Here is a 25,695-nt window from a genome sequence, read left to right as displayed (position 1 = left end):
CCACACGCGCTCAAGCGCACTTTACCAACTTTTTTTTCTACTATAATTTCTCTGCCAACCACGGAGCTACGGACGCATGGAGCCACCAGGTTAGAAGTGCGCATGCGCGCTAAGGGAATTATTATTATTGATTCTTTTTCCTTTGTACAACTTGTCTGTATCTTGCCTCGCTAACATTTCTCTTTTTGTACTTCTTGTATATTAAAATCAATATAATTTTTGAACTAAAAAAAAAAAATAATAATAATGCAATGTAATCTCAACAGGTAGCATGACCCTGCCACTTCTCCATTAAAGCTAATTGAGAGAGAAAGAGAGAGAGAGAGAGAGAGAGAGAGAGAGAGAAACAGACCAGCAAGGAAAATGAGAGAGAAGAGACAGTGCAGGTTTTCTTTTTGGAAACTGGATTTTGACAGTTTATATTTTCTTAGGGGAAAAAAAAGGCAACGGTCTTGTACAACAGTGGGGGATGGGAAGGCAGTGCTCTTGTCCTTAGCCAGATGTGCGCTTCTGATTTAAGGTTACCTTTTCACCTGCCTACAGAATCTGTGAAAGATTTCCGCAGAAATATATCTTATCTTGATCTGTTGTATGTACACACGCTTATTTAATCTGTCACATCCGGGAAGACGTACTTCTGCAAACGAATAACAGAAAACAGCCAGAAATGGAGGGACTCCTGCCAATAAAACTGGGAAAACTTGGGGAATTTATTTAAGCACGCTGAAGAAGGCATGGGTCATTGCCTAAGGCCGCCAACGCCGTTTCTTAAGGAACTGAAGCAAAGCAGATTAAAATAAGCTGCATCTTTCACACTGGGATATGCATAAGAAAGGCAATTCCTGTTAGGTGATGCAGGGAAGGGGTAAAACGCGGACCTGACGGACCTCGCGGAACTAAACCCGCACGTCCTTAAAAATCTGAGGTCCGTGCCGCTTATAGTTAGTTTCTGGCTCTGACAGACCTCGGTGACAATTTAGCGCTGACGGATCCGTCTCAGCATAGGGAAGGAAAAGTATTAGGATCCGTCAGCGCTAAATGGTCACGGAGGTCTGTCAGAGCCATAAACTAACCACAGGCGGCACGGACCTCAGATTTTTAAGGACGTGCGGGTTTAGATCCGCGAGGTCTGTCAGGTCCGTGAGGTCCGCATTTTACCCCTTCCCGTTGATGCATGCTTTTGCTAGTAAACACTGCTGGATGGATATAGTATTAAGGATGATAATAGACATTGCATCAGCAGCGGGTTTCAAAAGCATTTGCATTGTATTTTGCTTCGTAATAACTACTGCTGTTCCCAGTTTAGGCCCCCGATTCACTAAACTCACCGATCCGGATCGTTATTGGACGATTCTTGGCCGCGTTTTGCCGAGCGACCGACTTACAACAGATGCTGCGCGCAAATGATCTCATCGGATGCATGCCCTACAGCGATCCCATGGATTGCTGTGGAGCGATCGAAACGCATGCGCAGAGTACCCTTGTTGGTTATAGGTGCAATTTGCGCATGCGTTTGCTCTTCGCAAAAGCGAGCTCAAAAGAAAGGGGGAGGGGTGGCTTCAGTTTACTTGCTGGCCCTACGAGTGGACATTTTAAAAGGAACGATTAGAATTTTTGTGCGGCCAGATTATGGAACAGAACACGCTTTAAACCACGGGCTCGCACTGCTCTTTTTGCAGAATATATCAAACAGGAATTCTTACACATATGTAAAGATATTTTACAGTTTTATTTTTTTATTTTGATGGTTGGTTTATATGGGGTTGTAATCTCAATACTAATATTTCAGGGCAGGAGACTCGGCAAAGATAGTAAAGCAACTTCATTTCGGATCAGCAAACCCAATCAGTGTTTCTTCTTCTGCTTAGTGAATCGATGGCGTCCTACTTTTGCATGCCATTTCCCCTCATTTGCATGGTGGATCGGATCGGGTAGGAGATTTAATCAGCAGCAGTTTAGAGAATCGGGTTGGGAGTCAAAGGAACGATTTGCGATCGTCGGGACAGGATCGGAAGGTTTAGTGAATCTAGGCCTAAGGCAGCTAAGATTTAGGGGGAAGATTCTCTAATGTTCTCGGTACTTATTGCATTTCTGACTACTCTACCAATGTAATTGACAATATTCTCTGTAACATCGCTGTCTGTGTACAGTCTCTTCCTATGTAAACCGCTCTGAACTGCTTCTGGTATTGCGGTAAACAAAAATAAAGTTATTATTATTATTATTATTAAAATCTAACGGGCCGCTGTCAAGGCCATTATTGTTACAATTTCAAAATGACAAGTCATTCTCAAAAAAACATGCATGCAAATGAAGTTCATGGAGGTCCGTGAAGGGTCACTAAATTTACACGTGATGAGTCATAGGTGATAGCGTAGAATTCACCATGAAAAGAGGCTTAAATGTGTCGGGAAAAGCAACGCATGCGGGGTTTCCCTGTCATAAAGCAACAAAGAGAGATGCAAGCGTCGGATTTCAACAAGTGTACATAAGACACACCTGTAATACATGCACTCAAAAAGCATGCCTTTGATTCCCCCCCCCCAAAGAAAAGTATTATAATTTATGTGAATCTTTTAATTTTTTAAATGTCAAATTTTATCATGAGCCACAGCCAGAAACATATGAGACACGTCTATTATACATGCGCTCAAGAAGCGTGCTTTCGTTCCCCCCCCTCCCCCCCAACACAAAAGCACGCAAGATGCTATGACATTTAAAAAGGGATGGTTAACAAGACTAAGAAAGTTATAATGCCCCTGTATCGCTCCATGGTGCGACCTCACCTGGAGTATTGCATTCAATTCTGGTCTCCTTATCTCAAAAAAGATATAGCAGAACTAGAAAAGGTTGAAAGAAGAGAGACCAAGATGGTAAAGGGAATGGAACTCATCTCATATGAGGAAAGATTAAAACGGTTAAGGTTCTTCAGCTTGGAAAAGAGACGGCTGAAGGGAGACATGATTGAAGTCTACAAAATCCTGAGTGGAGTAGAACGGGTTCAAGTGGATCAATTTTTCACTCCATCAAAAAGTACAAAGACTAGGGGACACTCGATGAAGTTACAGGGAAATACTTTCAGCCATCCTGTCATCTATCTTATTCTCTACTCTCAAGCTTAAACATCTCGTTTCTCTGTAAGCCCCTCCCATCTCCGTCTTTGCTGTCACACTTCCCCTTCGCCTCGATGCACTCTCCTACTTCTTCTGCTCACCACGGAAGCTATTAATCCCAACTCTGGCCCTCCATGCCATGTGCCTCCTCACACGAGTAACCACCCCAACCTTCCATCCTCCTCTCTCCCTTTTTCATGTGCCTTGTGGAACGTTCACTCTGCGTCCAACAAACTTCCCTATATTCACAACCTCTTTGTCGCCCAATCCCTCCACCTGCTTACTCTAACTGAGATGCGGTTTTGCCCCAAGCACTTTAGCAGCTGCCCTCTCCCAAAGAGGCTACCAGTTCTCCCATACACCCTGCCCTACTAGTCAAGGCAGTGGTGTTGGGTTTCTTCTCTCACCTTCTTGCAGATTTCTCCTCTTCTCCCACCCCAATTGCACCACTTTTCTTCATTTGAAGTCCGCTCTGTCTATTCACTCCTCTACCTCTCTAGTGGTCCTTTATCGTTTCCCCAACATGTCTCCTTCTGCCTTTCTCACTGAGTTTGATTCCAGGATTTTCATCTTCCTTAATTCATTTTCTCTCTCCCTCCTTCTTGAAAATTTTAGCATTCACACTGATGATCCCTCTGACATTTATGCCTTTTAGTTTCTTGTTTTAACCTCCTCATTTGACCTTAAAGTTATGCTCCATCACCTCTACTCACCAGCATGGCCACTACCTCAATCTTGTGGTCTTCTTCCCTAACTGCCCCCTCTCCAACTTCACCACTTCATTGATCCCCCATCTCTGACCATCATTTATTTATTTATTTCCTCCATTTGTGCGTCACACAAACCTATACAAGCTCTTGGCGGCATTACAGAGGAAGGGGTTAGAAGAGGGTAGGGAGGACAATGGAGGGCAAGAAGATACAGGAGAAGAAGAGGATACAAGTGATTAGGTGTCAAATAGATGAGTTTTCAGTTTCTTACGGAATTTGATGTGGTTAGGTTCCGTCCTGGTCGTTTCAGTAAGGTCATTCCATGTGTTTATACCTAGAAAAGTGAACATGGAGTGGAAAACACGCTTGTAGTGCAGATTTTTTGTGGAAGGGAGATTTAGAAGTATTCTGTTGAGGGTTCTGTGGGAAGTAGACCATGCCTTGGAGAAGAGCTGGATGAGAGGAGCTGCGGAGTTTCCGTGAATGATGCATGAAGTTTTGAAGGTTATTCGTGACGGGATGGGTAGCCAGTGCAGTTGCCTGATGAAGGCTGTAATCGAGTCATATTTTCTCAGGTTGAAGATTAGTCTGACAGCAGTGTTTTGGATCATCGGTTAACCTTCACACTTACCCTCCCCCTCAGTCATATCCAGCCATTATCTTCAAACCCTCGATCCTTCCGTGCTCTCCACCACTGTTTTAACTCTCCTTGCATCCACTAAGTCGGTGTTTCTCAACTCGGTCCTGGAGTCCCCCCTTGCCAGTCAGGTTTTCAGAATATCCACAATGAATACGTATGAGCTTGATTTGCATACACTGCTTCCATTACAAGTAAATTTCTTTTGTGCGTATTCATTGTGGATATCCTGAAAACCTGACTGGCAAGGGGGGACTGAGTTGAGAAACACCGCACTAAGGGCTCCTTCTATAAAGGTGCGCTAGCGTTTTTAACGCATGCACCGGATTGGCGCACGCTGTAGCGCATGCTAGCCGAAAATCTACCATCTGCTCAAAAGGAGGCGGTAGCGGCTAGTGTCACGCGGCAATTTAGTACGCGCTATTCGGCGTGATAAGGCTCTAGCTGAGGCTTTGTAAAAGGAGCCCTAAGTTATCCAGGTCTATCAATGAGGCTGCCTTGTTCTAAAACTCTATTCTCTCCTCTGCTCTGGACACCTTTGCTCCCTCTGTTTCCCTTTCTGTCAGATGCACCAAACCTCCAAACTGGGTCCTAGAGGTTTTTATGTGGATTGCTAAGTTGATTTTTAAAATAAGAACAGAAGAATTGCCGCTGCTGGGTCAGACCAGTGGTCCACCCTGCCCAGCAGTCCGCTCACGCGGCGGCCCTCAGGTCAAAGACCAGTGCTCTCAATGAGTTCAGCCTCACCTGCGTACATTCCAGTTTAGCAGGAACTTGTCCAACTTTGTCTTGAGTCCCTGGAGGGTGTTTTCCCCTATAACAGATTCCGGAAGAGAGTTCCAGTTTTCTACCACTCTCTGGGTGAAGAAGAACTTCCTTACATTTGTACGGAATCTATCCCCTTTCAACTTTAGAGAGTGCCCTCTCGTTCTCCCTACCAAAGATTTCAGTTTAGCAGGAACTTGTCTAACTTTGTCTTGAATCCCTGGAGGGTGTTTTCCCTTATAACAGATTCCGGAAGAGCGTTCCAGTTTTCCACCACTCTCTGGGTGAAGAAGAATTTCCTTATATTTGTACGGAATAAAGCCCATATCAGGAACATAACTCCTCCAGAGTGTCTTTTTGATTTCTCTTGGTAACCCTACCCTACCCTGGCATCCTGTTTGTCTGTGAGCTCATTCGAGCAGGGACTGTCTCCTTCATAACTATGTACAGTGCTGTGTATGTAAATAATTGGTACATGTCTATGACAAGTCAAGTTTTCCCCCTAAGGCATTAAAATGGACTTGGCTGGTAGCTTAGCATAAAAAAACAAAGCCTGTGCGGACATTTAAAACCATTAGCTTAGGTTCAAAATGAATTCAAACTACTCAGCTTAAAGTAAACCAGTCTCCCTTTTTATTGTCCAAAATATGACTAAGGGCCTGATTCACTAACCTGCCCTATCGTGACCGATCCGTGTCTGATCTGGGCAGGGCCGATCGATTCTGGAAGCCAGAATATTTTAATGGGGGTGATCAGAAGCACGCCCCCATCTGCCGACAAGGATCCCTAGGTAGCGATCCAGACGCATGTGCAGACCATATGCTTTGCCTGTAGATGGTCTGCGTATGTGTTTGCTGTCTGGATTTTTTTTAAAAAAAATTTTTTTTACTGGCCCCGACTCACCTGCCCTCTGCCGCCCTTCCCTGCAGTGCGAGCCTGTGGTTTTAACCCGCGGGTTTAAAGCGGGTTAAACCACGGACTCACACTGCAGGAAAGGGCGGCAGAGAGCAGGAGAGTCGGGGAGGCAGAGAGCAGGTCGCGGCAGAGAGCAGGGGAGCCAGAGAAAGAGTCGGGAAGGCAGAGAGAAGGTTTATTTCAGGACTGCAGGGCTGGCTTGACAGTCGGAAAGGACGTGAGCGACTGGTCCCCGACAGTAGCTTCTTGTTGATCGGCCAGCCCAGTCGGTGTTCAAGAAAAAAGCTTAGCGAATCGCGTCCCTGCCTATTTTGCATGCCGTTTCCCCTCATTTGCATGCAGGGATCGGAATCGGATCGGCACACAGGTTAGTGAATCGGGTCGCAAACCGATCGGTACACGATTGGTTTGCTTAGTGAATCTAGCCCTAAGTCATTTAAAATTTCATGCCACATTATAGGGTAAAGAAAGTGGTTTCTGACAATAAGACAAAAAACAAAATATTCATGTTCTTGGTAGTACAGTAAACACAGTGTAGGATCTGTTGATTTATTGCTGCCTTCAGGAGCGGAATGAGCTGAAACCTCAACTGGAAATGTTCTTTCTTTAAATTCTAGATTCGAAGATCATCAACTCTGCAGATCAGTGACAGAAAAGTCAAGTCACCTTGATTAGTACGAACTTGAATTGATCCTTGGCTGGAATGTAGATGTTGACATAGGGTGTTATCATTGTTTGCCCCACTCAGTCTAATTCAATTTTTTTAAAATTTTTTTTATTCATTTTTACATCTTTCAACAAGTGTATCAATAAATGACATTTGAAACTAAATACATCACTTGAGTTTCTATTATAAGGAACCTTAAATCATAAAATTTAACCCCTCCCTCCCATCCCTCTCATACCCTATGCATTCACATATATCATATAAATTTTCTTTCTTATTAATCTAACCTATAATATAATTCAGAAATCCTCCCCCTCCCTCGTTTGCATTGTACTTATAATGGAAAAATGGTATCTATTCATCACAATAATTTGTCAATGGCCCCCAGATCTCTTTAAATTTCACACAACAAATTCCACCAAAAATTGTAATTGAGTCTACTTCAAGTTTTCCAATTACTTGTGATATGTTGTATGACGACCCTAGTCATAATCAATAGAAGCCTGTTATTTTTAGAAGAAATTTGACTTTTTGCTGTCATTGACATACCAAATAGAACTGTATCATACGATAATGCCACAGGATTTTTCAATAAACAATTTATTTGGCCCCAAATTGATTTCCAAAAGGCCAAGATAAATGGACAATAGAATAATAAATGATCTAGAGTCCCTGGTTCAAGATTACAATGCCAGCACCTATTAGACGTAGAGCTATTCAACTTTTGTAATCTAACTGGGGTCCAAAAAGCTCTATGTAGGCGAAAAAAAAAAACAAGTTTGCCTCATAAATGCGGATACTGTAGATCTCATCCTCCAAGACCAAATTCGTGGCCATTGAGGCGCAGAAATTTGATGCTTAATCTCAATGCTCCAAATATCCCTAAGACCAGTTTTAGGCTTTTTCTTTACTAATCCGGTTATCAATTTATACCACTGTGCGGCCTGGTGTCCCAGAAAGTCTACCTGAAAGCATAAGAATTCTAAACTATATTGATTGTGAAGATTTTTCCATTCAGGGAACCCCGCCTGAATGGCCTGCTTCAGTTGCATTTTTGCAGTTTGTGATTTATTAAGACCATACTTATGTTGCAACTGTGAAAAATCAAGCAGTTTACCATTAGAAATAACATCGTCCAAAATACGTATCCCTGCAATCATCCAATGCTTCCAGATGACCTTAAATCCGCCAATTTGAATCTTGGAGTTCAACCATATAGTCTGATTTGTTGATTTATGTATTGGAACAGGTGTTAAATTACTGACATATCGTAAGGTTTTCCATGTATCCATAAATCTATATATATAAAATCGGAGGTATGTATGTGTGTATGTATGTGTGTGTATGTGCCGCGATCACGCAAAAACGGCTTGACCGATTTGAACAAAACTTGGTATGCAGATCCCTCACTACCTGGGATGATATGTTCTGGGGGTCTCGCGGCCCACCTGCACACGTGGGCGGAGCTACAAACAGAAAATCAGATTTCACCCATTCATGTCAATGGAAAAAATGTAAAAAGCTGCCATTATCACTGTAATTCAAAATCGGCTTGACCGATTTGGACGAAACTTGGTATGCAGATCCCTCACTACCTGGGGTGATATGTTCTGGGGGTCTCGCGGCCCACCTGCACACGTAGGCGGAGCTACAAACATAAAATCAGATTTCACCCATTCATGTCAATGGAAAAAATGTAAAAAGCTGCCATTCTCACTGTAATTCATAAACGGCTTGACCGATTTGAATGAAACTTGGTATGCAGATCCCTCACTACCTGGGGTGATATGTTCTGGGGGTCTCGCGGCCCACCTGCACACATGGGCGGAGCTACAAACAGATAATCAGATTTCACCCATTCATGTCAATGGAAAAAATGTAAAAAGCTGCCATTCTCACTGTAATTCATAAACAGCTTGACCGATTTGAACGAAACTTGGTATGCTGATCCCTCACTACCTGGGTTGATATGTTCTGGGGTCTCGCGGCCCACAACTCTATGTTGCTTGCTCAAGGGTGGGTTCACCCAAGAATTTATATGTTCTTGCTCCAGGAGGTGAAACTAAAATTGTTGTTTATAATCACGTTTTGCGTTAGTTGTATTGTATTCATTTTGTCAAATATTTCACATTATTATTTGAATATTGTACTTTTTATTAAGCTGTAAAAAAATACTTTCATTCACCACTATAAAGTATCTTTATTTGAATCCATTTACAGTGTTATTGCTATAATTAAATACCTGTGCAACGCCGGGGCATCAGCTAGTATTCTATAATTTCTTTATACAGTCTAGGCATTTTGGTAATGAGAACATGACATAAACGCAAAAGAAACATTCCAACCACAACCAGTCTGGGAGGACTGGGAGCTCTGGGAGGACCCAATACATACCCTGGCGCAAAATATAGGCTTGATGATACATATAAAAATTGGGAAAATTTACACCACCCTCTGTAATTGGTTTTTGTAAAGATACTAAAGCGATTCTAGGAGTTTTATCTAGCCAAACAAATTTTGTAAGAATACTGTTTAACTTTTTATAAAAGGACCTCTTAAAGAAAACTGGTATCATATCCATTTGATAGCAACCACAGGCAATATCATCATTTTAATAGTTTGAACTCTCCCCCACCAAGAAAGTCCAATTCAGTTTAATATGGACATATGTATTCTGTTGTGCTATCAATAGTTCAAGGTGGATTTCTAAGATTCAGATACACTAGAAAGAATTCATTACATTAGAAAGAATTCAGATACATTAGAAACAGTGGTATTCAACCCTCAGGGACCACCTGGCCAGTCGGGTTTTCAAAGTCTCTGTCGTCCATAATCATTTCAGACATCCTGAAAACCCGACTAGTCAGGTGGTCCCTGAGGAATGGCTTGAATACCACCGATTTAAAAGATATTTCTGAAACAGCCAAATCTTTAAAGGGCTTTGGAATTCCTTCTTAGAAGCTACAGTAAATGTCTCAATTCTGCTGGAAGAGCTTTCCATACATCAGAGCTCCCCCCCCCCCCCCCCCCCAAAATAGTCCCACGTCTCATCTTCCCCAGCCGACATTGATTGCCAGATGGTAGATACAACCTCATTTCACCTGCTGAGTGCATCTGCCATTTAGGGACATAAAGGGATCCATACGCTGGGGCCACACCGTATGGAATTTAAGAACACAGTCATATGTCTGCTCGTCTTCCCCACAAAATAAACTTGGCAGCCATATTCTGCAATACCCGCAATTTATATAATTGTACGTCTGGGAGTCCCAATAATATAATGATATTTGTATATTTCGACATTCTATCATTGATGAAAGAAGTGTATACCGGTCTCATCATGCAGAGATGAAAAAAACATCTCTTATGTGCAAGGCATAACATTGGCATAACACTTCTGCAAGAGGAGAGCACATCTGCATTTCCCTGGGTAAGAGACGTTTCATTCTTTGGCAATAGGTTTGTAAGATTAAGGCATTTTTCCAGTTGTCGTGAGTCTCTTTCCTCAGAATCCTGGAAACTGGAATACGTTAGCTTTAGTTCACCATCCTACACATTACAAATAACCAGCTAAAATGCATGTTAATAGCAGAGTCTCTAGGAAAGAGAGCTGCTTACTAGAGAATGACACAGTGACAAAATTCATCACCGTTCCCGTCCCCGTGGATAACCGCGGGAAACCATCTTCATGTCATTCTTTAAAGAGAGAGGGAAGAATCAGTATGAATGGCCACAACCACTGACCCGCAAGCTTTGCTTTGAAGAATGCTGGTGTAGAAGGACTGAGGTTGAAACAGACACTACAGAATGACAGTCTCTGGTATCCAGAGCAGATATTGTGATGTCATAATGCCTCATTCCACCAGTGCCTAAGAGCCAATCACATCAGTGATGTCACAATGGCTTCATTATCCTTGCCTCACATAAGAATCAGAGTATGAATGGCCACAACCACTGACCCGCAAGCTTTGCTTTGAAGAATGCTGGTGTAGAAGGACCGAGGCTGAAATAGACACTAGAAAATGGCATGGGATTATTTCCTGCGGTTATCCGTGGGGACGGGAACGGTGATGAATTTTGTCACCGTGTCATTCTCTACTGCTTACATGGTGCTTGGAAACCTAACTTTGCAACGGTGGGATCAGCATTGGCAAACCAAACCCTATAAGTCCTGGAGGATGGAGAGGACTCTTGGGAGACCGGATCCAGTTTTTAGCAAAATAAAGAACTCTGAGGGAATACCCAGACAATAAAGGGAATGGAACAACTCTCATAGGAGGAGAGACTAAAAAGGTTAGAGCTGAGGGGAGATATGATTCAAGTCTACAAAATCCTGAGTGGAGTAGAACAGGTACAAGTGGATCGATTTTTTCACTCCATCAAAAATTACAAAGACTAGGGGGGGATGAAGTTACAGGGAAATACTTTTAAAACCAATAGGAGGAATAGTTAAGTTCTGGAACGCATTTCCAGAGGTTGTGGTAAGAGCGGATAATGTAGCTGGTTTTAAGAAAGGTTTGGACAATTTCCTGGAGGAAAAGTCCATAGTCTATTATTGAGAAAGACATGGGGGAAGCCACTGCTTGCCCTGGATTGGTAGCATGGAATGTTGCTACTATTTGGGGTTCTAGAATCTTGTTGCGCTTTGGGATTCCGGAATCTTGCTATTCTTTGGATTATATATGGAATGTTGCTACTCTTTGGGTTCTGACCAGGTAAAAGGGACCTGGATTAGCCACCGTGAGAATGGGTTACTTGGCTAGATGGACCATTGGTCTGACCCAATAAGGCTATTCTTATGTTACAGTATGTTCTTATATTTTCCTGGCTAGGTAGACCTACTTGAAAATTGTCTTCATTCTCTCAGACTAAAAACATACATGGACTTTACAAGCGAGTGGATTTTCAGTTAGATTGAGGGGAGGTAATCATGTTTTAGGCAGAGAAGGAAGACTAAACAACACACATAACAGACAGATTGGAATTTCAACTCTATGCGTGTTGCTTTTGAGCAATTTTTTTGCCTGCAAAATTTCCAGCTACAAAGTCCATTTATATTGTGTGGTCCCTGACTTACAATTGTAGGGCAGTTTTCAACATAATTTCTTTTACAAAACCGCGCAAGAGGATTTTACCGCCGGCCAACGCGCTGCATGTTCTGCGCTGCTTCGATGGTCATAGAGTTCCTATGAGCGTCGGAGAAGTGTAGACCATTCAGCCCACTGGCTGGCGCTAAAAACCTCTTGCGCGGTTTTGTAAAAAAAAAAAAAAAAAGGGGGGGGGGGGCTGGTAGGTGAAATAGTTGCAGAAGGGCACACAAGCAAAATATCTGAATGTGCTCTCCAGATCTGATCCACCTCAAATAATATGGAACTGACTACAAGGGGGGTCAACTGACTACAAGGGGGCCCCTCCTTTCCTGCACCCACCTGCACTGCAGTGATTGCTTGGGTGGGATTTACACTTCTGATTACAAGTTCCACAGTTAAAAAGTACTCGTGAGCTTTGTACCTATGTAGCTTAATGAAAACATAATGATATAATAAATGGTGGCAGAAAGATCAGCTTGGTTCATCCAGTCTGCTCAGCAGTCACATTCGTTATCAAGGCAATATTGAACCAAAAATCCAGTAGTACCACTGCAGAGGGTGTAGGAGAGGGAAGCCATTAAACACCTTAAAGGGAATATGGGGAGATTCTGGATATTACAATAAGGGATGAAATAGGAAATGGAAGGGGAGATGCTATATTGCAAGTGTAGGGGAGTAGTGAAAGGCATTGGGGGGGGGGGCAACACAGTTAAAGGTTTGATGACTGAGATAAGATCTGCTATCAGACCCTGATATTCATTGCGGATAGCGTAGCTGGTTTTAAGAAAGGTTTGGACAAGTTCCTGGAGGAAAAGACCATAGTCTGTTATTGAGAAAGACATGGGGGAAGCCACTGCTTGCCCTGGATCGGTAGCATGGAATGTTGCTACTCCTTGGGGTTCTAGAATCTTGCTATTCTTTGGGACTCTCTGTGGAATGTTGTTACTCTTTGGGGTTCCGGAATCTTGCTATTCTTTAGAATTCTGAATGGAATGTTGCTACTTCTTGGGTTTTGGCCAGGTACTAGGGACCTGGATTGGCCACCATGAGAACAGGCTCCTGGGCTTGATGGACCATTGGTCTGACCCATAAGGCTATTCTTATGTTCTTATGTAGTGGTATTACATTTTACTTGCTAAGTTCCACAATATGGTGCCTTTCCCTCCCCCACTGAGAATGTCCCCTATGGTGATAGCAATTTTTCGAAAATATCAGAGGTCACAGTAGACAAACAATGAATGAGCTCTTTACAGGAAAACTGAGAAGTCACTTGTTCACTTAAAAATTTCTATACTACCTTATTGGTGTTGAAAGGCAGTGAAAGCAAACCAATGAACTTGGTAATTAGGCTGTGAGTGCAGATAAATTTATTTGCTAAATCTACTGAGCAAAAAAAAAACCCGTGGAAACAATGTTCAAGGTTTTCGTTTTTATTTATTCAAAGCAACTCAAAACAAAGCTTAAAAACAATCCGCGCTTGCATTGAACGGACCCAATACAGGCCGTGTTTTGGCACAACACCTTCCTCAGGGGTCCAATGAATAAGGATGTAGCGAAACTAACCAAATGTGGAGAAATTTAGGCACTACAGTTCATCAACTCGCTGAAAAAGACAGTGAAAACATCCTTATTCACTGGATCCCTCATTCTCCCTGTTTTGTCCAGGAAAATTCAGTTCTTCCACAGCATATCATCACTGCCTAAGTACACAACACACAGATCAGGCTTTTGTTGCGTGGTCTTTGCTACCACCACTTTTTGGGACCCCTGAAGAAGATGTGTTTGTTCGAAACGCAGACCGTGTCGGGTCCCAGATTTTGTTTGTTTAAAATAAACTTTGCCTGTATCTTGTGCATCTGTCTGCAGTATTTTTCTTTTGTCTTCTGTTCACCGTATTTTATTGCAGATGTGTTGGATTTTCTTTTTTTGTCCTTAATAAATTATTAGCAACACAAAACGTGGAGTCTCAATATTGTTATAGCCGCGGTTGTCCAGAGCACTGAATAGATAAGTAAGAGTTAGAGAATGACACGGTGACAAAATTCATCACCGTTCCCGTCCCCGCGGATAACCGTGGGAAACCATCTTCATGTCATTCTTTAAGGAGAGAGAGAAGAATCAGAGTATGAAAGGCCACAACCACTGACCCGCAAGCTTTGCTTTGAAGAATGCTGGTGTAGAAGGACTGAGGTTGAGATAGACACCGAAGAATGACAGTCTCTGGTATCCAGAGCAGATATTGTGATGTCATAATGCCTCATTCCACCAGTGCCTAAGAGCCAATCACATCAGTGATGTCACAATGGCTTCATTATCCTTGGCTCACATAAGAATCAGAGCATGAATGGCCACAACCACTGACCCACAAGCTTTGCTTTGAAGAATGCTGGTGTAGAAGGACTGAGGTTGAAATAGACACTAGAAAATGACATGGGATTATTTCCTGCGGTTATCCGCGGGAACGGGAACGGTGATGAATTTTGTCACCGTGTCATTCTCTAGTAAGAGGCTCTGTCTCAACGTCTTTATCTCTTGCAGATTCAAGTTTTATTGATGTGACCTTTAATGAATATGACCCGACCACAGGCTGTGTTTCGGCTACGCGGAGCCTTCCTCTGGGGTCATGTGGTCAACAAACCAAGGACTATTAGTTCATCTGGAAGATATATCATGAAACCGCCAAAGATGTTGTACAAAAAAAGTGTGAAATAAACCGTGTCTCCACCAATATCGGTTACTACTGATGGCATTATTTTGCTTCAGTGGAGACACGTTTTTTCCACGTGTTCTTTATACACAAAGATTGAGCATAACATCTTTACTAGTTTCATGGTATATCTTCCAGATGAACCAGCCGTCCTTGCTTTGTTGACCACATGACTAGGGCTTCCAGACGTGCGGATTTCCCCGGACATGTCCTCCTTTACGAGGACATGTCCGGGAGTCCGAACGGCTTTTCAAAACCCGGCACTTTGTCAAGGTTTTGGAAAAGCTACCCCGAAATCGCGTCGGGCAGGAGGGCATCCATGCACGTGCGGATGCCACCTGATGTTGTGCGTGCGTTCGCATGATGTCATTGCATCCGTGCATCTGCGGTTGCCCTCCCGCGGTCAGTGGGGGGTGGGGCTAGGATGGGATTGGGGGCGGGACTGAGGTATAACAGGGCGTAGGTGGGTGAAACTAGGCAGGCCTGGGGGGGCGGGTTTAGGGGGTCTGGATTTTACTAAAGTAAAATCTGGTAACCCCAGACATGACCCCCGAAGGCTCTGCATAGCTGAAACACAGTCTGTGTCAAGTCATATTTATTAAGGGTCATATCAATAAAACTTGAATATGCAAGATTAAAGACTTTGAGACAGAGACTCTTACTTATCTATTCAGTGGTCTAGACCACTGTTTTTCAATCTTTTTACACCTAAATAAAATAAAATAAAAGAATTAACCGGCATCAGTCCATGGACCGGCGGTTGAAGAACACTGGGCTAAGTCGTGGGCCAGACCCCGCCCATCTCTACCCAATCTCCACCCCAGACCCCGCCCCTATAATAGTACTAATTGCACCTTGTACGTCCCATGCCTCAACTGGAAGCTTTCCCTCTGACATTGCAACGTCAGAGAGAAGGCTTCCGGTTCAGGCGCAAGACGCGCGTAGGAGCCACTGCCCGTAGCTTTGTGCACTGAATCAGTTAGGAAGAGGGAGCTGGCTCGAAGATAACGCCGTATCGATCGCACCGCGGACCGGCGGTTGAAGAACACTTGTTTTGGGCCTGATGCACATGCCGGCCCTGTGGACCGGCAGGAAATTTCTGTGGACCGGCACTGGTCCATGGACCGGTGGTTGAAGGACACTGGTCTAGACAACCGCGGTTGTAACAATTTTGAGACTCCACGTTTTGTGTTTCTAATTACAGCTACTGTGGAGATTTGTGTTTTCTCTTGTTTGTGTTCCTAAAATTCTTAGCACCAGTCTCACCTTCACTCTTTGCACTCTCCGTCCTCCCCAGGAAGGCTCCACATAAGTCATATAAAAGTAGTCACTATGGGCTCCTTTTACTAAGCCGCGGGTGCGACATTTCATCACACGTTAACCCCCCATGCTGGCCTAAAAACTACCGCCTGCTCAAGGGAGGCATTAGCGGCTAGCGTGGCCGGCGGTTTAGCGCGCGGTATTACACGCGTTAAACCGCTAGCGCGGCTTAGTAAAAGGAGCCCTATGATTTCTGGGCCCACATTTTTAAGCAATTTTAGAAGAAACTATTTGAGCCCATGAAAGGCTGCTTTGCATACTCGAGCCCTTGTACAATTACCCCATATAGGTAGGGCTTCTGTTCTCAGAGCTGACTTAAACCATCGGACCAGAGAAAGACATTGACTCAAGACATCAGTGATAAAGGGATCCAAAATCTTCAGCCTCTGACTTCACTGCCAGTGTCATCTGGTCCGATAGTTAAGCCTTCTCTTCCCCCCACCCCCCCCTCCCTTCAGCCAGCCCTTGGATCATCCCTCTGCCAGGTCACACCCACAGAAAATTGTATCCGAGGAGGTGGGATGCAGCACAAGAAAGACCCAGGGGCTGGCAGAAGGGAGTGCATGGGGAGGGGAGCAAGAGACTGGGCCAGGAGGTGGGGAGAGAGGGGAAGGGGCCAGGACCGAGGGAGGGACACAGGGAGACAGATCAGCTGGTATAAGCATTTTATACAAAGGACTTTTCTTGTCGCCTACAGCATTTTGCAGTGCATTAACAAAGAAAATCTATTAATTATGGTAGGGAAACTATTGTCAAAGGCTCAGATCCCCAGTAGCTTATGCTAGGCAGCGATAAAATGCTGGATCTCGATTTAAGGTAGCGTTTCTCAGCTCGGTCCAGGTTTTCAAGATATCCACAATGAATATGCATGAAAGACATTTGCATAGAATGGAGGCAGTGTATATGGTTCATAGACAACCCCGCGATAGACAAAGGCGCGCGCCGACAACTGAGCGCAAGACGGAGGCGCGTGCCGAAGAAAATTACAGTTTTTAGGGGCTCCGACGGGGGGTTTTGTTGGGGAGCCCCCCCAGTTTACTTAATAGATTTCGCGCCGGCGTTGTGTGGGATTTGGGGGGTTGTAACCCTCCACATTTTACTGTAAACTTAACTTTTTCCCTAAAAACAGGGAAAAAGTTAAGTTTTCAGTAAAATGTGGGGGGTTACAACCCCCCAAACCCCCCACAACGCCCCCACAACGCGCGATCTCTATTAAGTAAAGTGGGGGGTCCCCCCCACGCCCCCCCGTCGGAGCCCTAAAAACAGTAATTTTCTGCGGCGCACGCCTCCGCGCTGCGTTCAATTGTCTGTGCGTGCCTTTGTCCCGGCGCGCTTTTGACCTGACACCGTGTATACAAATCATGATTATGCAAATTCAATGTGGATATCCTGAAAACCTGGCTGGCCAGGGAGGGTACTCCAGGACCGATTTGAGAAACACCGATACTCTCCCAGCGCTGAGCATTCTTGCTGAAAGTGGCGGCTGTTTTCTGGATCACATTATTGAGATCAGTTCTCTGGTGGGATCTGAAAGTCCCATCTTAAGCCCCCCCCACCTCCCCCAATCCACTTTCACTTGAGAAAGCTATTTTGCCATAATCAGAGTATTTAGCACAGGGGTAGGAAACTCCGGTCCTCGAGAGCCGTATTCCAGTCGGGTTTTCAGGATTTCCCCAATGAATATTCATGAGATCTATTTGCATGCGCTGCTTCAATGCATATTCATTGGGGAAATCCTGAAAACCCGACTGGAATATGGCTCTCGAGGACCGGAGTTCCCTACCCCTGATTTAGCATATTGAGATGGCTCCATTAGTAGAAGCTTGTAAGAAGGGCACAGCAACATCAACTGACTCTAGCCATGACGTTTGGCAACATACACATGCCGGTATTAAAAACTCTATATTATAACACCTCTGCAGAAGCCCCTTATAGCTCTGTATTGAGGACATGTATTGTAACGCCTCACAGAAGCTCTTTGTAACTCAGTATTGTATCACCTCTACAGAAGCTCATGTATTGTAACACCATTGCAAAAGCTTGTGTAAACAGCTCTGAATTGACTCCCCAGTCATTGGTAGCGGTATAGAACAGAAGCTCTCAATAAACAGTATTTTTGTCTAACATCATGTGCAACATTAGAATGAGTTTCTTAGGTGTCAGATGCGATAGCAGCATTTTCAAAGGTAAAAGGTCTTGGTTAGCTGTCTCCTCATTATTCATTGAATCTACGGGTGTTGCCTGTAGTTTTGCACTAATGAGAACATTGCTGGCTGTTCAGTTACCATATAAAGCATAGTACGGCATTCATTTATAATACACAGCACTGTCCAAGAGAGTAGAATTGTTCCTGCTACCAAAAAAAACCTACGATGCAACTGATTTGTTCAGTGTCAAGAAAAGAGAGATTGACGAGTGACAGATAAGAGATGGATATGTCATCATAATTTGGCATCATGATTCCCCTTTTCCAAACCCAGCAGTCGTCTTAGCATTTCACTTCAATTCGGGTTGAGCGGATTGCAGTTCACAAAACCAGGGCACAGACTTATATGTTAGTGTGGGGGGCCTTCTTAAATTGGGGAGCCGCGCTGAATGCTCCACGCTGCTCCCGATGCTCATAGGAACTCTATCCCCCCCTCTTTTGCTAAGGCGTGCTAGCCGATTTAGCGTGTGCCAATTGATTTAGCGTACGCTATTGATTCGCACGCGTGCTAAATGCTAATGCGCTTATTATATCCTATGGATGCGTTAGCATTTAGCGTACGCTAATTGTTTTGCGTGCGCTAAATCGGTTAGCCCGCCTTAGTAAAAGAACCCTTGAGAGCGTCGGGAGCAGTGCGGAGCATTCGGCGCGGCTCCCTGCGCTAATAACCACTATCGCGGTTTAGTAAAAGGGGGAGAGGGTGGTTTGTTAAAAACATTGTAGGTTTCACCAGTTAGTGAAGAGCTGGTGAGTGTCCTCGCTAACAAAATGGGCAATGCCTCTCTGCCGAGGGGTGACATTTAAGGAACATGTTCTTAAACAGCGATTAACCGTCTCTTGTAATCAAGCAGCACCTCCTCCTGGTTTACAGCAGAGACGGCAACTGGTTTAATGAACCACCAAGAAATTCCAGGGTTTACCAAATGAGATGTGAAGCGTAAAGATAAAACTGCATTTGATGAGAACCCTTCAAATGGGCTCATCTGCCTTGGAGTTCAAATACCTCTGCCCGGTACGTGGAGGATTATGGCAGACAGACTCTGTGCAAAAGTCCACAGAGAGGCATTTATCAGATTTGGGGAGAATTTTTAAAAAAAGGCAATTTTGATACAGTAAAAGATGCAAATAACCTCTGTTGTTGTTTTTTTCTACTTAGCTTATTTCCATAACCACTCGTACTTAAAATCTAATAACGAGTGCAAACAAGACACTTTTCAAACAGTGGCATTAAAAAAAAAACCAGCATTGTTTAACAAGATAAAGTGCAGAAAGGATCAAGGATTTTTTAACCTTCGTGCAGTAATGAAGGCATTTTGGGCCTGATTCTAAAAACGCGTCCCGATTGCAGGCGGCAGTAGGAGTCCTACTGTCATCTAACGGACCAATTGGGATGTACATGTTTGTTTGTTTTTTTAATTGATGGTGCAAAGGACGCCTACAAAGTAGTCATTTTTGTGCTAGGCATGGTTTATGCCGGAAAAGGCCTTAGGCACTTCTCATAGGTGCAAGTCAGAAGCCTTAAATGTAGGCCTTTAAAATGCTGGTGTACATTCAAGGCGTTTGTAGAAGAAAATAGATGTGATTCTGGATGCGTCTACCAGTGATTGACACCTGATAGGTGCCCGTATTGCAGGCGCCTACCGCGGCAGGCAACGTTTCTAGAATCAGGCCCCTTTTGAGGACGTGTCCGGGGGGTCCAGCTGGCTTTTCAAAACATGGCACTTTGGGTTTTGAAAAGCTTCCGACGTCGGGACGGCATCCGTGAATGCGCAGACGTAACACGGTGGCATCCCCTGCACACGCGTGATGTCATCACGTCGCATGCATGCATGCATGCATGCAACGTCGGTGCGTCGCATGTGCGGATGTCGTCCCGACACATAAACAGGTTAAGGGGTGGCGGGGCTGGGAGAGGGATGGGGTATGAGGTGGGTGGGCCTGAAGGTGTCCGGATTTTCCTTTAGGAATATCTGGTAACCCTAAGGCCCTTTCTGTACATGTAGATTTTCCTCGTACTAGAGAAGCAAATTTGATTTTTAAGCTCATTCTCAATGACAAGTGACTGAGGCCCAGTAAGATTTCAGTATAGTGAAGTCCACATAAATTAGTACCTTATATACAATACAGTCAAAGCATAAATATACAAAGCTCTTCAGAGGTACATGGGAGTTTCTTTCCTGTTGGTCCCTCCGACTTTTGTATTTACAATGAAAGCTGTTTAAACAAATATCCATATTGCATTTTTAGATTTATAAGACAGACACCCCTTACCAAACAGAAAAAAAAAAAATTATGATCACATGTAAAGGCAGTCGTTAAGCTGATAAAACAATAATTGAAATGATTCACATTGCAAATGATAGTTTTTTCTGAAGGAACCTATTTAAGACTAAACCAGATGTTCACCATTCCATGAGCTGCCACAGAGCAAGTAGCGGAATGTCTCTTAACTTGTTTAAAAAATGCTTCCTTTTTAAAACGGTCTTTAGTGTTCGAAGGCCTATGGCGACGCTGTCACAAAATACTAGGCCGTGACAAACCAGTCCTCTGATCTCAGTTGCTCTTCCTGCCTGTATTTCTCTTCCAATTCTTGTTTCTCAGCATTGGAATAATAAAAGGTGCCATCCGGGCTCCTCCTGATTTTATCAAAATGACTGAAATCGGCAACGTATTTTCCACTTTGGGAAACAGAAACCACAGGCACAAACTCATAACCCCAGCAGATCTCTTCCGGGAGGTAAGACGTTCTGCTTTGGCATATAGCGCTGGTGGATTCCACGGTGGCATTGAGGAGGACCACAAGCTCGAAATTCTTTTCCTTTACGTTATGAGGGGTGAGATCTCGGAGGGGGCTCTTCTCATCCAAAACATGATAAAAAGTTAAGGGTAAAATGAGAAAAGGGCTTTCAGAAGCGGAGTCAACGTTGAAGTTGACGTTGGATTGGTTCAGCAGGATCTTCTCGCCCTCTTTGGTCTCGTACGTGTGAAGCAGTTTTCCGTAGAGCTGGCACTGGATCAGTAGGCTCTTTCTCATATTTGCTACTTGAACCACAAGGCAAAGCTTGCCGTTGTGTTTCATAATTAAGGCATTGTGGCTGAATTTAATGGTCTCTGCTCGTTTTTTTGGCCTTGCAATTTTTGCCAGGAAAGTGCCAGTGATGAAGATTTCAATCAAGGTGGTAATGACCAGCTGAGACACCAACAGAAAAATTGCATGGGGGCACTCCTCTGTGATGTGACGGGAGCCGTATCCAATGGTTGTTTGAGACTCCAAGGAGAAGAGAAAGGCCCCGGTCAGAGAATCGACATTAACGACGCACGGAGTGTGGTTGGCATGGAATTCCTCTTCTCGCAGATCGCCGTGAAAAAATGCAATGGCATAGTAGATGACTCCAAAAAAGAACCAGGTTATGATAAAAGTCGCACTAAACAAAGTGAGTTTATACCTCCATTTCATGTCTATAACTGTAGTCCATAAGTCTTGAAGGTAAAGCAGAAAAACTCCGTCTACTTTGTCAATCTTCACATTGCTGTGGCCAGTTTTTGACATTACACGGGGCCTGTCTTTCTTTTCCCCATCACCTTTATCGCTGTCATGCAGGTTGTTTGATAAAATGAGTTCAGTAACTTCCATTTTATGTCCTGAAAGAATGACAAAAGTTCATTACAACACTGAAATGCTGTCGAATAAGTGAACATAATACTTGCTATGCTTGCCCATTATTGTCATAACCCCAGTATGTAACAATATTTCTGACTGGTTCAGAGAAGTTCATGCAGCAGAATCCAAAATGAGTTAATTAGGAAATAAAAAAAAAAGGCAACAGATATTAAATTTAAAATTTGGTATCAATGATCATATAAAATTTTTTAAAAACATCACAACCCGTGTCTCAGCAGGAAAACAAAAAAATGAAAATGGGTAAATCTATTAATGAAATTTCACTACCGCGCTTAAGATATAGTACCGTGGCAATCATAGGGGATCCTTTTACTAAGGCACGGTAGCCGTCTTAGCACGTGCTAAATATTAGTGCACGCTAAACGCTAACGCGTCCATTATCGTCTATGGACGTGCTAGTGTTTAGCGCACGCGAAATCGTCTAGCGGGCCTTAGCTAAAGGACCCCATAATTATCAATCTACACCCAAATAAAACTAAAAATGAAATGCAAAAAAAAAGAGAGTGGAAACCAGAACAAAAATTCAGACAGAACACTGTTTGGAAAACAAAATATAACCAGCCAGAAATCTGAGAGAATACCCACCTTCAGAAAAAACACAGCTATGTTTAGCCTATGAAAGAGTTCCCAGTTGCCTGTAGTCTGTGCTCCATCCCATAGCCTAGAACAGGGTCTCTCAAACTTTCTCGAGCCGGGGCACACTAAAGGTAGTGGCCACGGCTTGAGGCACCCAGAAGTGTGCTCATGTCGCTGTGATGACATCAAACATATGCGTGACATCATAGTCCAGATGGGCCCTGAGACACCTGTAGGGGGCGCCAGCAGGGAAGAGGGCCAGAGAGAAGGAGAGGCACTGGCGCCAGCTGATTGCCTACAGCAGTGTTTCTCAACTACTTCAAGCTAAGTACCCCCTAAGTCTAACAAATATCATGTGAGTACCCCAACCACAGACCTCCCTAGACCCACCCAAGCTCCGCCCCAGATCCCATCCCCTTTACTAATTGTAATGCAAATTTTTTCCATTCATTTTTCATACACACACAATAAACACGGCACATATAAATTCTCAAAACTGACACCTTTCAATTACTATATTGAAAATAAAATCATTTTGCCTACCGGCGATCCTCTGAGGCTGCTGTAATTAGCTTTAAGGGTGAGACTGGGAGGCCGGAGGACGCGGAAGCCGGAGGACGCTAGAGAGAAGGGGGAAACATGCAGGCCTTCGGCGAATCGGGCAGCACTGGCGCTGTACCGCGTAGGGAAGTCAGCTGGCAGGCGCCTCTCTTCCTCCTCAGTGTGCCGCCGCACACTTGGAATCTGAGGAGGCACTCAAGTGTGCCTCGGCACACAGTTTGAGATACACTGGCCTAGAACCACTACCTCAGTGCTTCTCAAACCTCTCCTAGAGGCACACCTAACAGGCCGGGTTTATGAAATTATCATAATGAATGTGCATGAAATAAATTTGCAGATAATGGGTATTCAGTAATACACAGTATGCAAATCTGCTTCATACATATTTATTGTGGCAGTCCTGAAAATCCTGACTGGCTAGGTAGGCCTTTAGAAATCAGTTGAGAAACCCTGCCCTAGATACTAGTGGAGTTGGCCCTGCTGCCTCTGCTTCTTTCCTTGGCTTCTGATGGGTTGAAGCTACAAGGGGCCGCTGAAAAGTTCTCAGCCCAGCCAAGAAGAGAATGAGGTGGAGCCGTGAAACTTACAAGTTATTCAACACTTTTCTTGACACTTTTCATTTTAATGAGGCAAATGCATCTAGTAAAAGGGCACAAGTATAGGAAAACCAAGCCATTGTGACATCACCAATGAGCCTGGCTCTTAGGCAATGGTGGAATGAGGCATTATGACATCACAATAGGAGGGGCTGCTGAAAGGTTCTCAATCCAACCAAGAAGAGAATGAGGTGGAGCCATGAAACTTACAAGTTATGCCACACTTTTCTTGACACTTTTCGTTTCAATGAGGCAAATGCACCTAGTAAATGAGCACCAGTATAGTGAAACCAAACCATTGTGACATCACTGATGAGGTTGGGTCTTAGACACTGGTGGAAAGAGGCATTATGACATCACAATACTTGGGGCTACTGAAAGTTTCTCAGCCCAACCAAAAAGAGAATGATGTGGAGCCATGAAACTTACACGTTATTCCACACTTTTCTTGACGCTTTTCGTTTCAATAAGGCAAATGCATCTAGTAAACGGGCACAAGTGTAGGGAAACCAAGCCATTGTGACATCACCGATGAGGCTGGCTCTTAGGCATTGATGGAATGAGGCATTATGACGTCACAACAGGAGGGGCTGCAGAAAAGTTCTCAGCCCAGCCAAGACGAGAATGAGGTAGAGCCATGAAATTTACAAGTTGTTCTACACTTTTCGTTTCATTTCATATCATCGAAACGAAAAGTGTGGAGAAACCTGTATGTTTTATGGCTCCATATTATTCTCTTCTTGGTTGGGCTGAGAACTTTTCAGCATCCCCCCTCTTACCTTTAAAATACTTAGCAAAGCATACGAGTCATCATTCAAGACAGAATGGGGCTCATGATCAAAAAATAAAGACATCCAAAAACTGTCACAGGTCGGCACGTGGACGTCCTAATTACAGAAGGTCTAAGTGCCGATGTTAAAAACTGACTTTCTGGACATCTAGCGAGGTGTTTTGTCCACTGTGCATCCAGAGGTTTAGGGGACATTTTTGGTGGCATGTTATGGGCGATCTTTGGGCAGGTTAGACATCTTACGCCAATAATCAAACCTCTCCCAGGATGTCCTAGACGGAACTTACTGTAGATATTTTGGACTAAACCTGTTTTAGAAGCATCTAAGTGCCACAAAGGTACCCAAACTTACCAGACAACCATTTGAGAGATTAATAATGACCCTCCCCACATACGTACACTCCCCCAGGGTCACTAATCCCCTTCCACCCGACATAGATCTAAATATAACAGTGCATACCTCTAGACCAGCAGCACTTGGTATGGGAAAGTCTAGTAGAGTGAGTGGCCTGGTGAACCATAGAGAGAAGGGCCCAGGCCCATAAGCCACTCTAACCACTACATTTATGGTAGAAAATGTGAGCCCTCCAAAACCCTACTCTACTCCATATAGGTGTTATCTCTATCCATAAGGATTATTGGGGTTGTAGACAGGTGGATATAGTAGGGGTTTTTTTGAGGGGAGGGGGCTCATCATAAATGATAAGGGTGTTATGGAAGCAGAGGTAGGTTATAGAAGCAGAGGTAGGTTATAGAAGCAGAGGTAGGTTATAGAAATGGTCAGGAACCACTTCACAGGTCATAGACCTGATGGGCCGCCGCGGGAGCGGACCGCTGGGTGCGATGGACCTCTGGCACCGACGACGCCAAACTGTGTAATATAGTAAGTGAAAACAATCTTAAGGATAGTATGACGCAGGATCTGATCACGTTGGAAAACTGGTCCTCGACATGGCAGCTGGGCTTCAACGCTAAGAAATGTAAGGTCATGCATCTCGGCTGTGGAAATCCATGCAAAACTTACACCTTGAATGGAGAAACACTAGCTAGGACTTCAGAAGAACGGGACTTGGGTGTGATCGTCAGTTCAGACATGAAGGCTGCCAAACAAGTGGAGCAGGCCTCATCCAAGGCAAGGCAAATGTTGGGATGTATCAATAGAGGCTTCATCAGCCGTCAACCTGAAGTCATAATGCCGCTCTACAGAACCATGGTGAGACCTCACCTGGAATACTGTGTGCAATTTTGGAGACCACACTACCAAAAAGATGTGCTTCGAGCTGAGTCGGTCCAGCGAATGGCCACTAGAATGGTCTCCGGACTCAAGAGTCTCCCATACGAGGAAAGACTGGACAAACTG

At 44.0% G+C, this 25,695-nt stretch overlaps 1 protein-coding gene across 13 annotated transcripts in view; it reads right to left on the bottom strand.

Annotated features, from left to right (window-relative positions):
* Positions 1 to 20,232: 20,232 nt before the first annotated feature.
* KCNJ15 (potassium inwardly rectifying channel subfamily J member 15) overlaps positions 20,233 to 25,695 on the bottom strand; it is a 74,834-nt gene continuing 69,371 nt past the window's right edge. For all 13 annotated transcript variants that reach the window (XM_033947407.1, XM_033947403.1, XM_033947408.1 and 10 more), the window contains one exon: positions 20,233 to 21,772. In XM_033947407.1, coding sequence (XP_033803298.1) covers positions 20,655 to 21,764 — 1,110 coding nt within the window. In that variant the 5' untranslated portion in view covers positions 21,765 to 21,772 and the 3' untranslated portion in view covers positions 20,233 to 20,654. The remainder of the gene's footprint in view (positions 21,773 to 25,695) is intronic.

This window comes from Geotrypetes seraphini, chromosome 6 (assembly GCF_902459505.1).
Source record: "Geotrypetes seraphini chromosome 6, aGeoSer1.1, whole genome shotgun sequence".
In the NCBI taxonomy this organism is placed as follows: domain Eukaryota; kingdom Metazoa; phylum Chordata; class Amphibia; order Gymnophiona; family Dermophiidae; genus Geotrypetes; species Geotrypetes seraphini.
The sequence above is the reverse complement of the archived record's forward strand: the minus strand, read 5'-3'. Positions and strand labels throughout refer to the sequence as shown.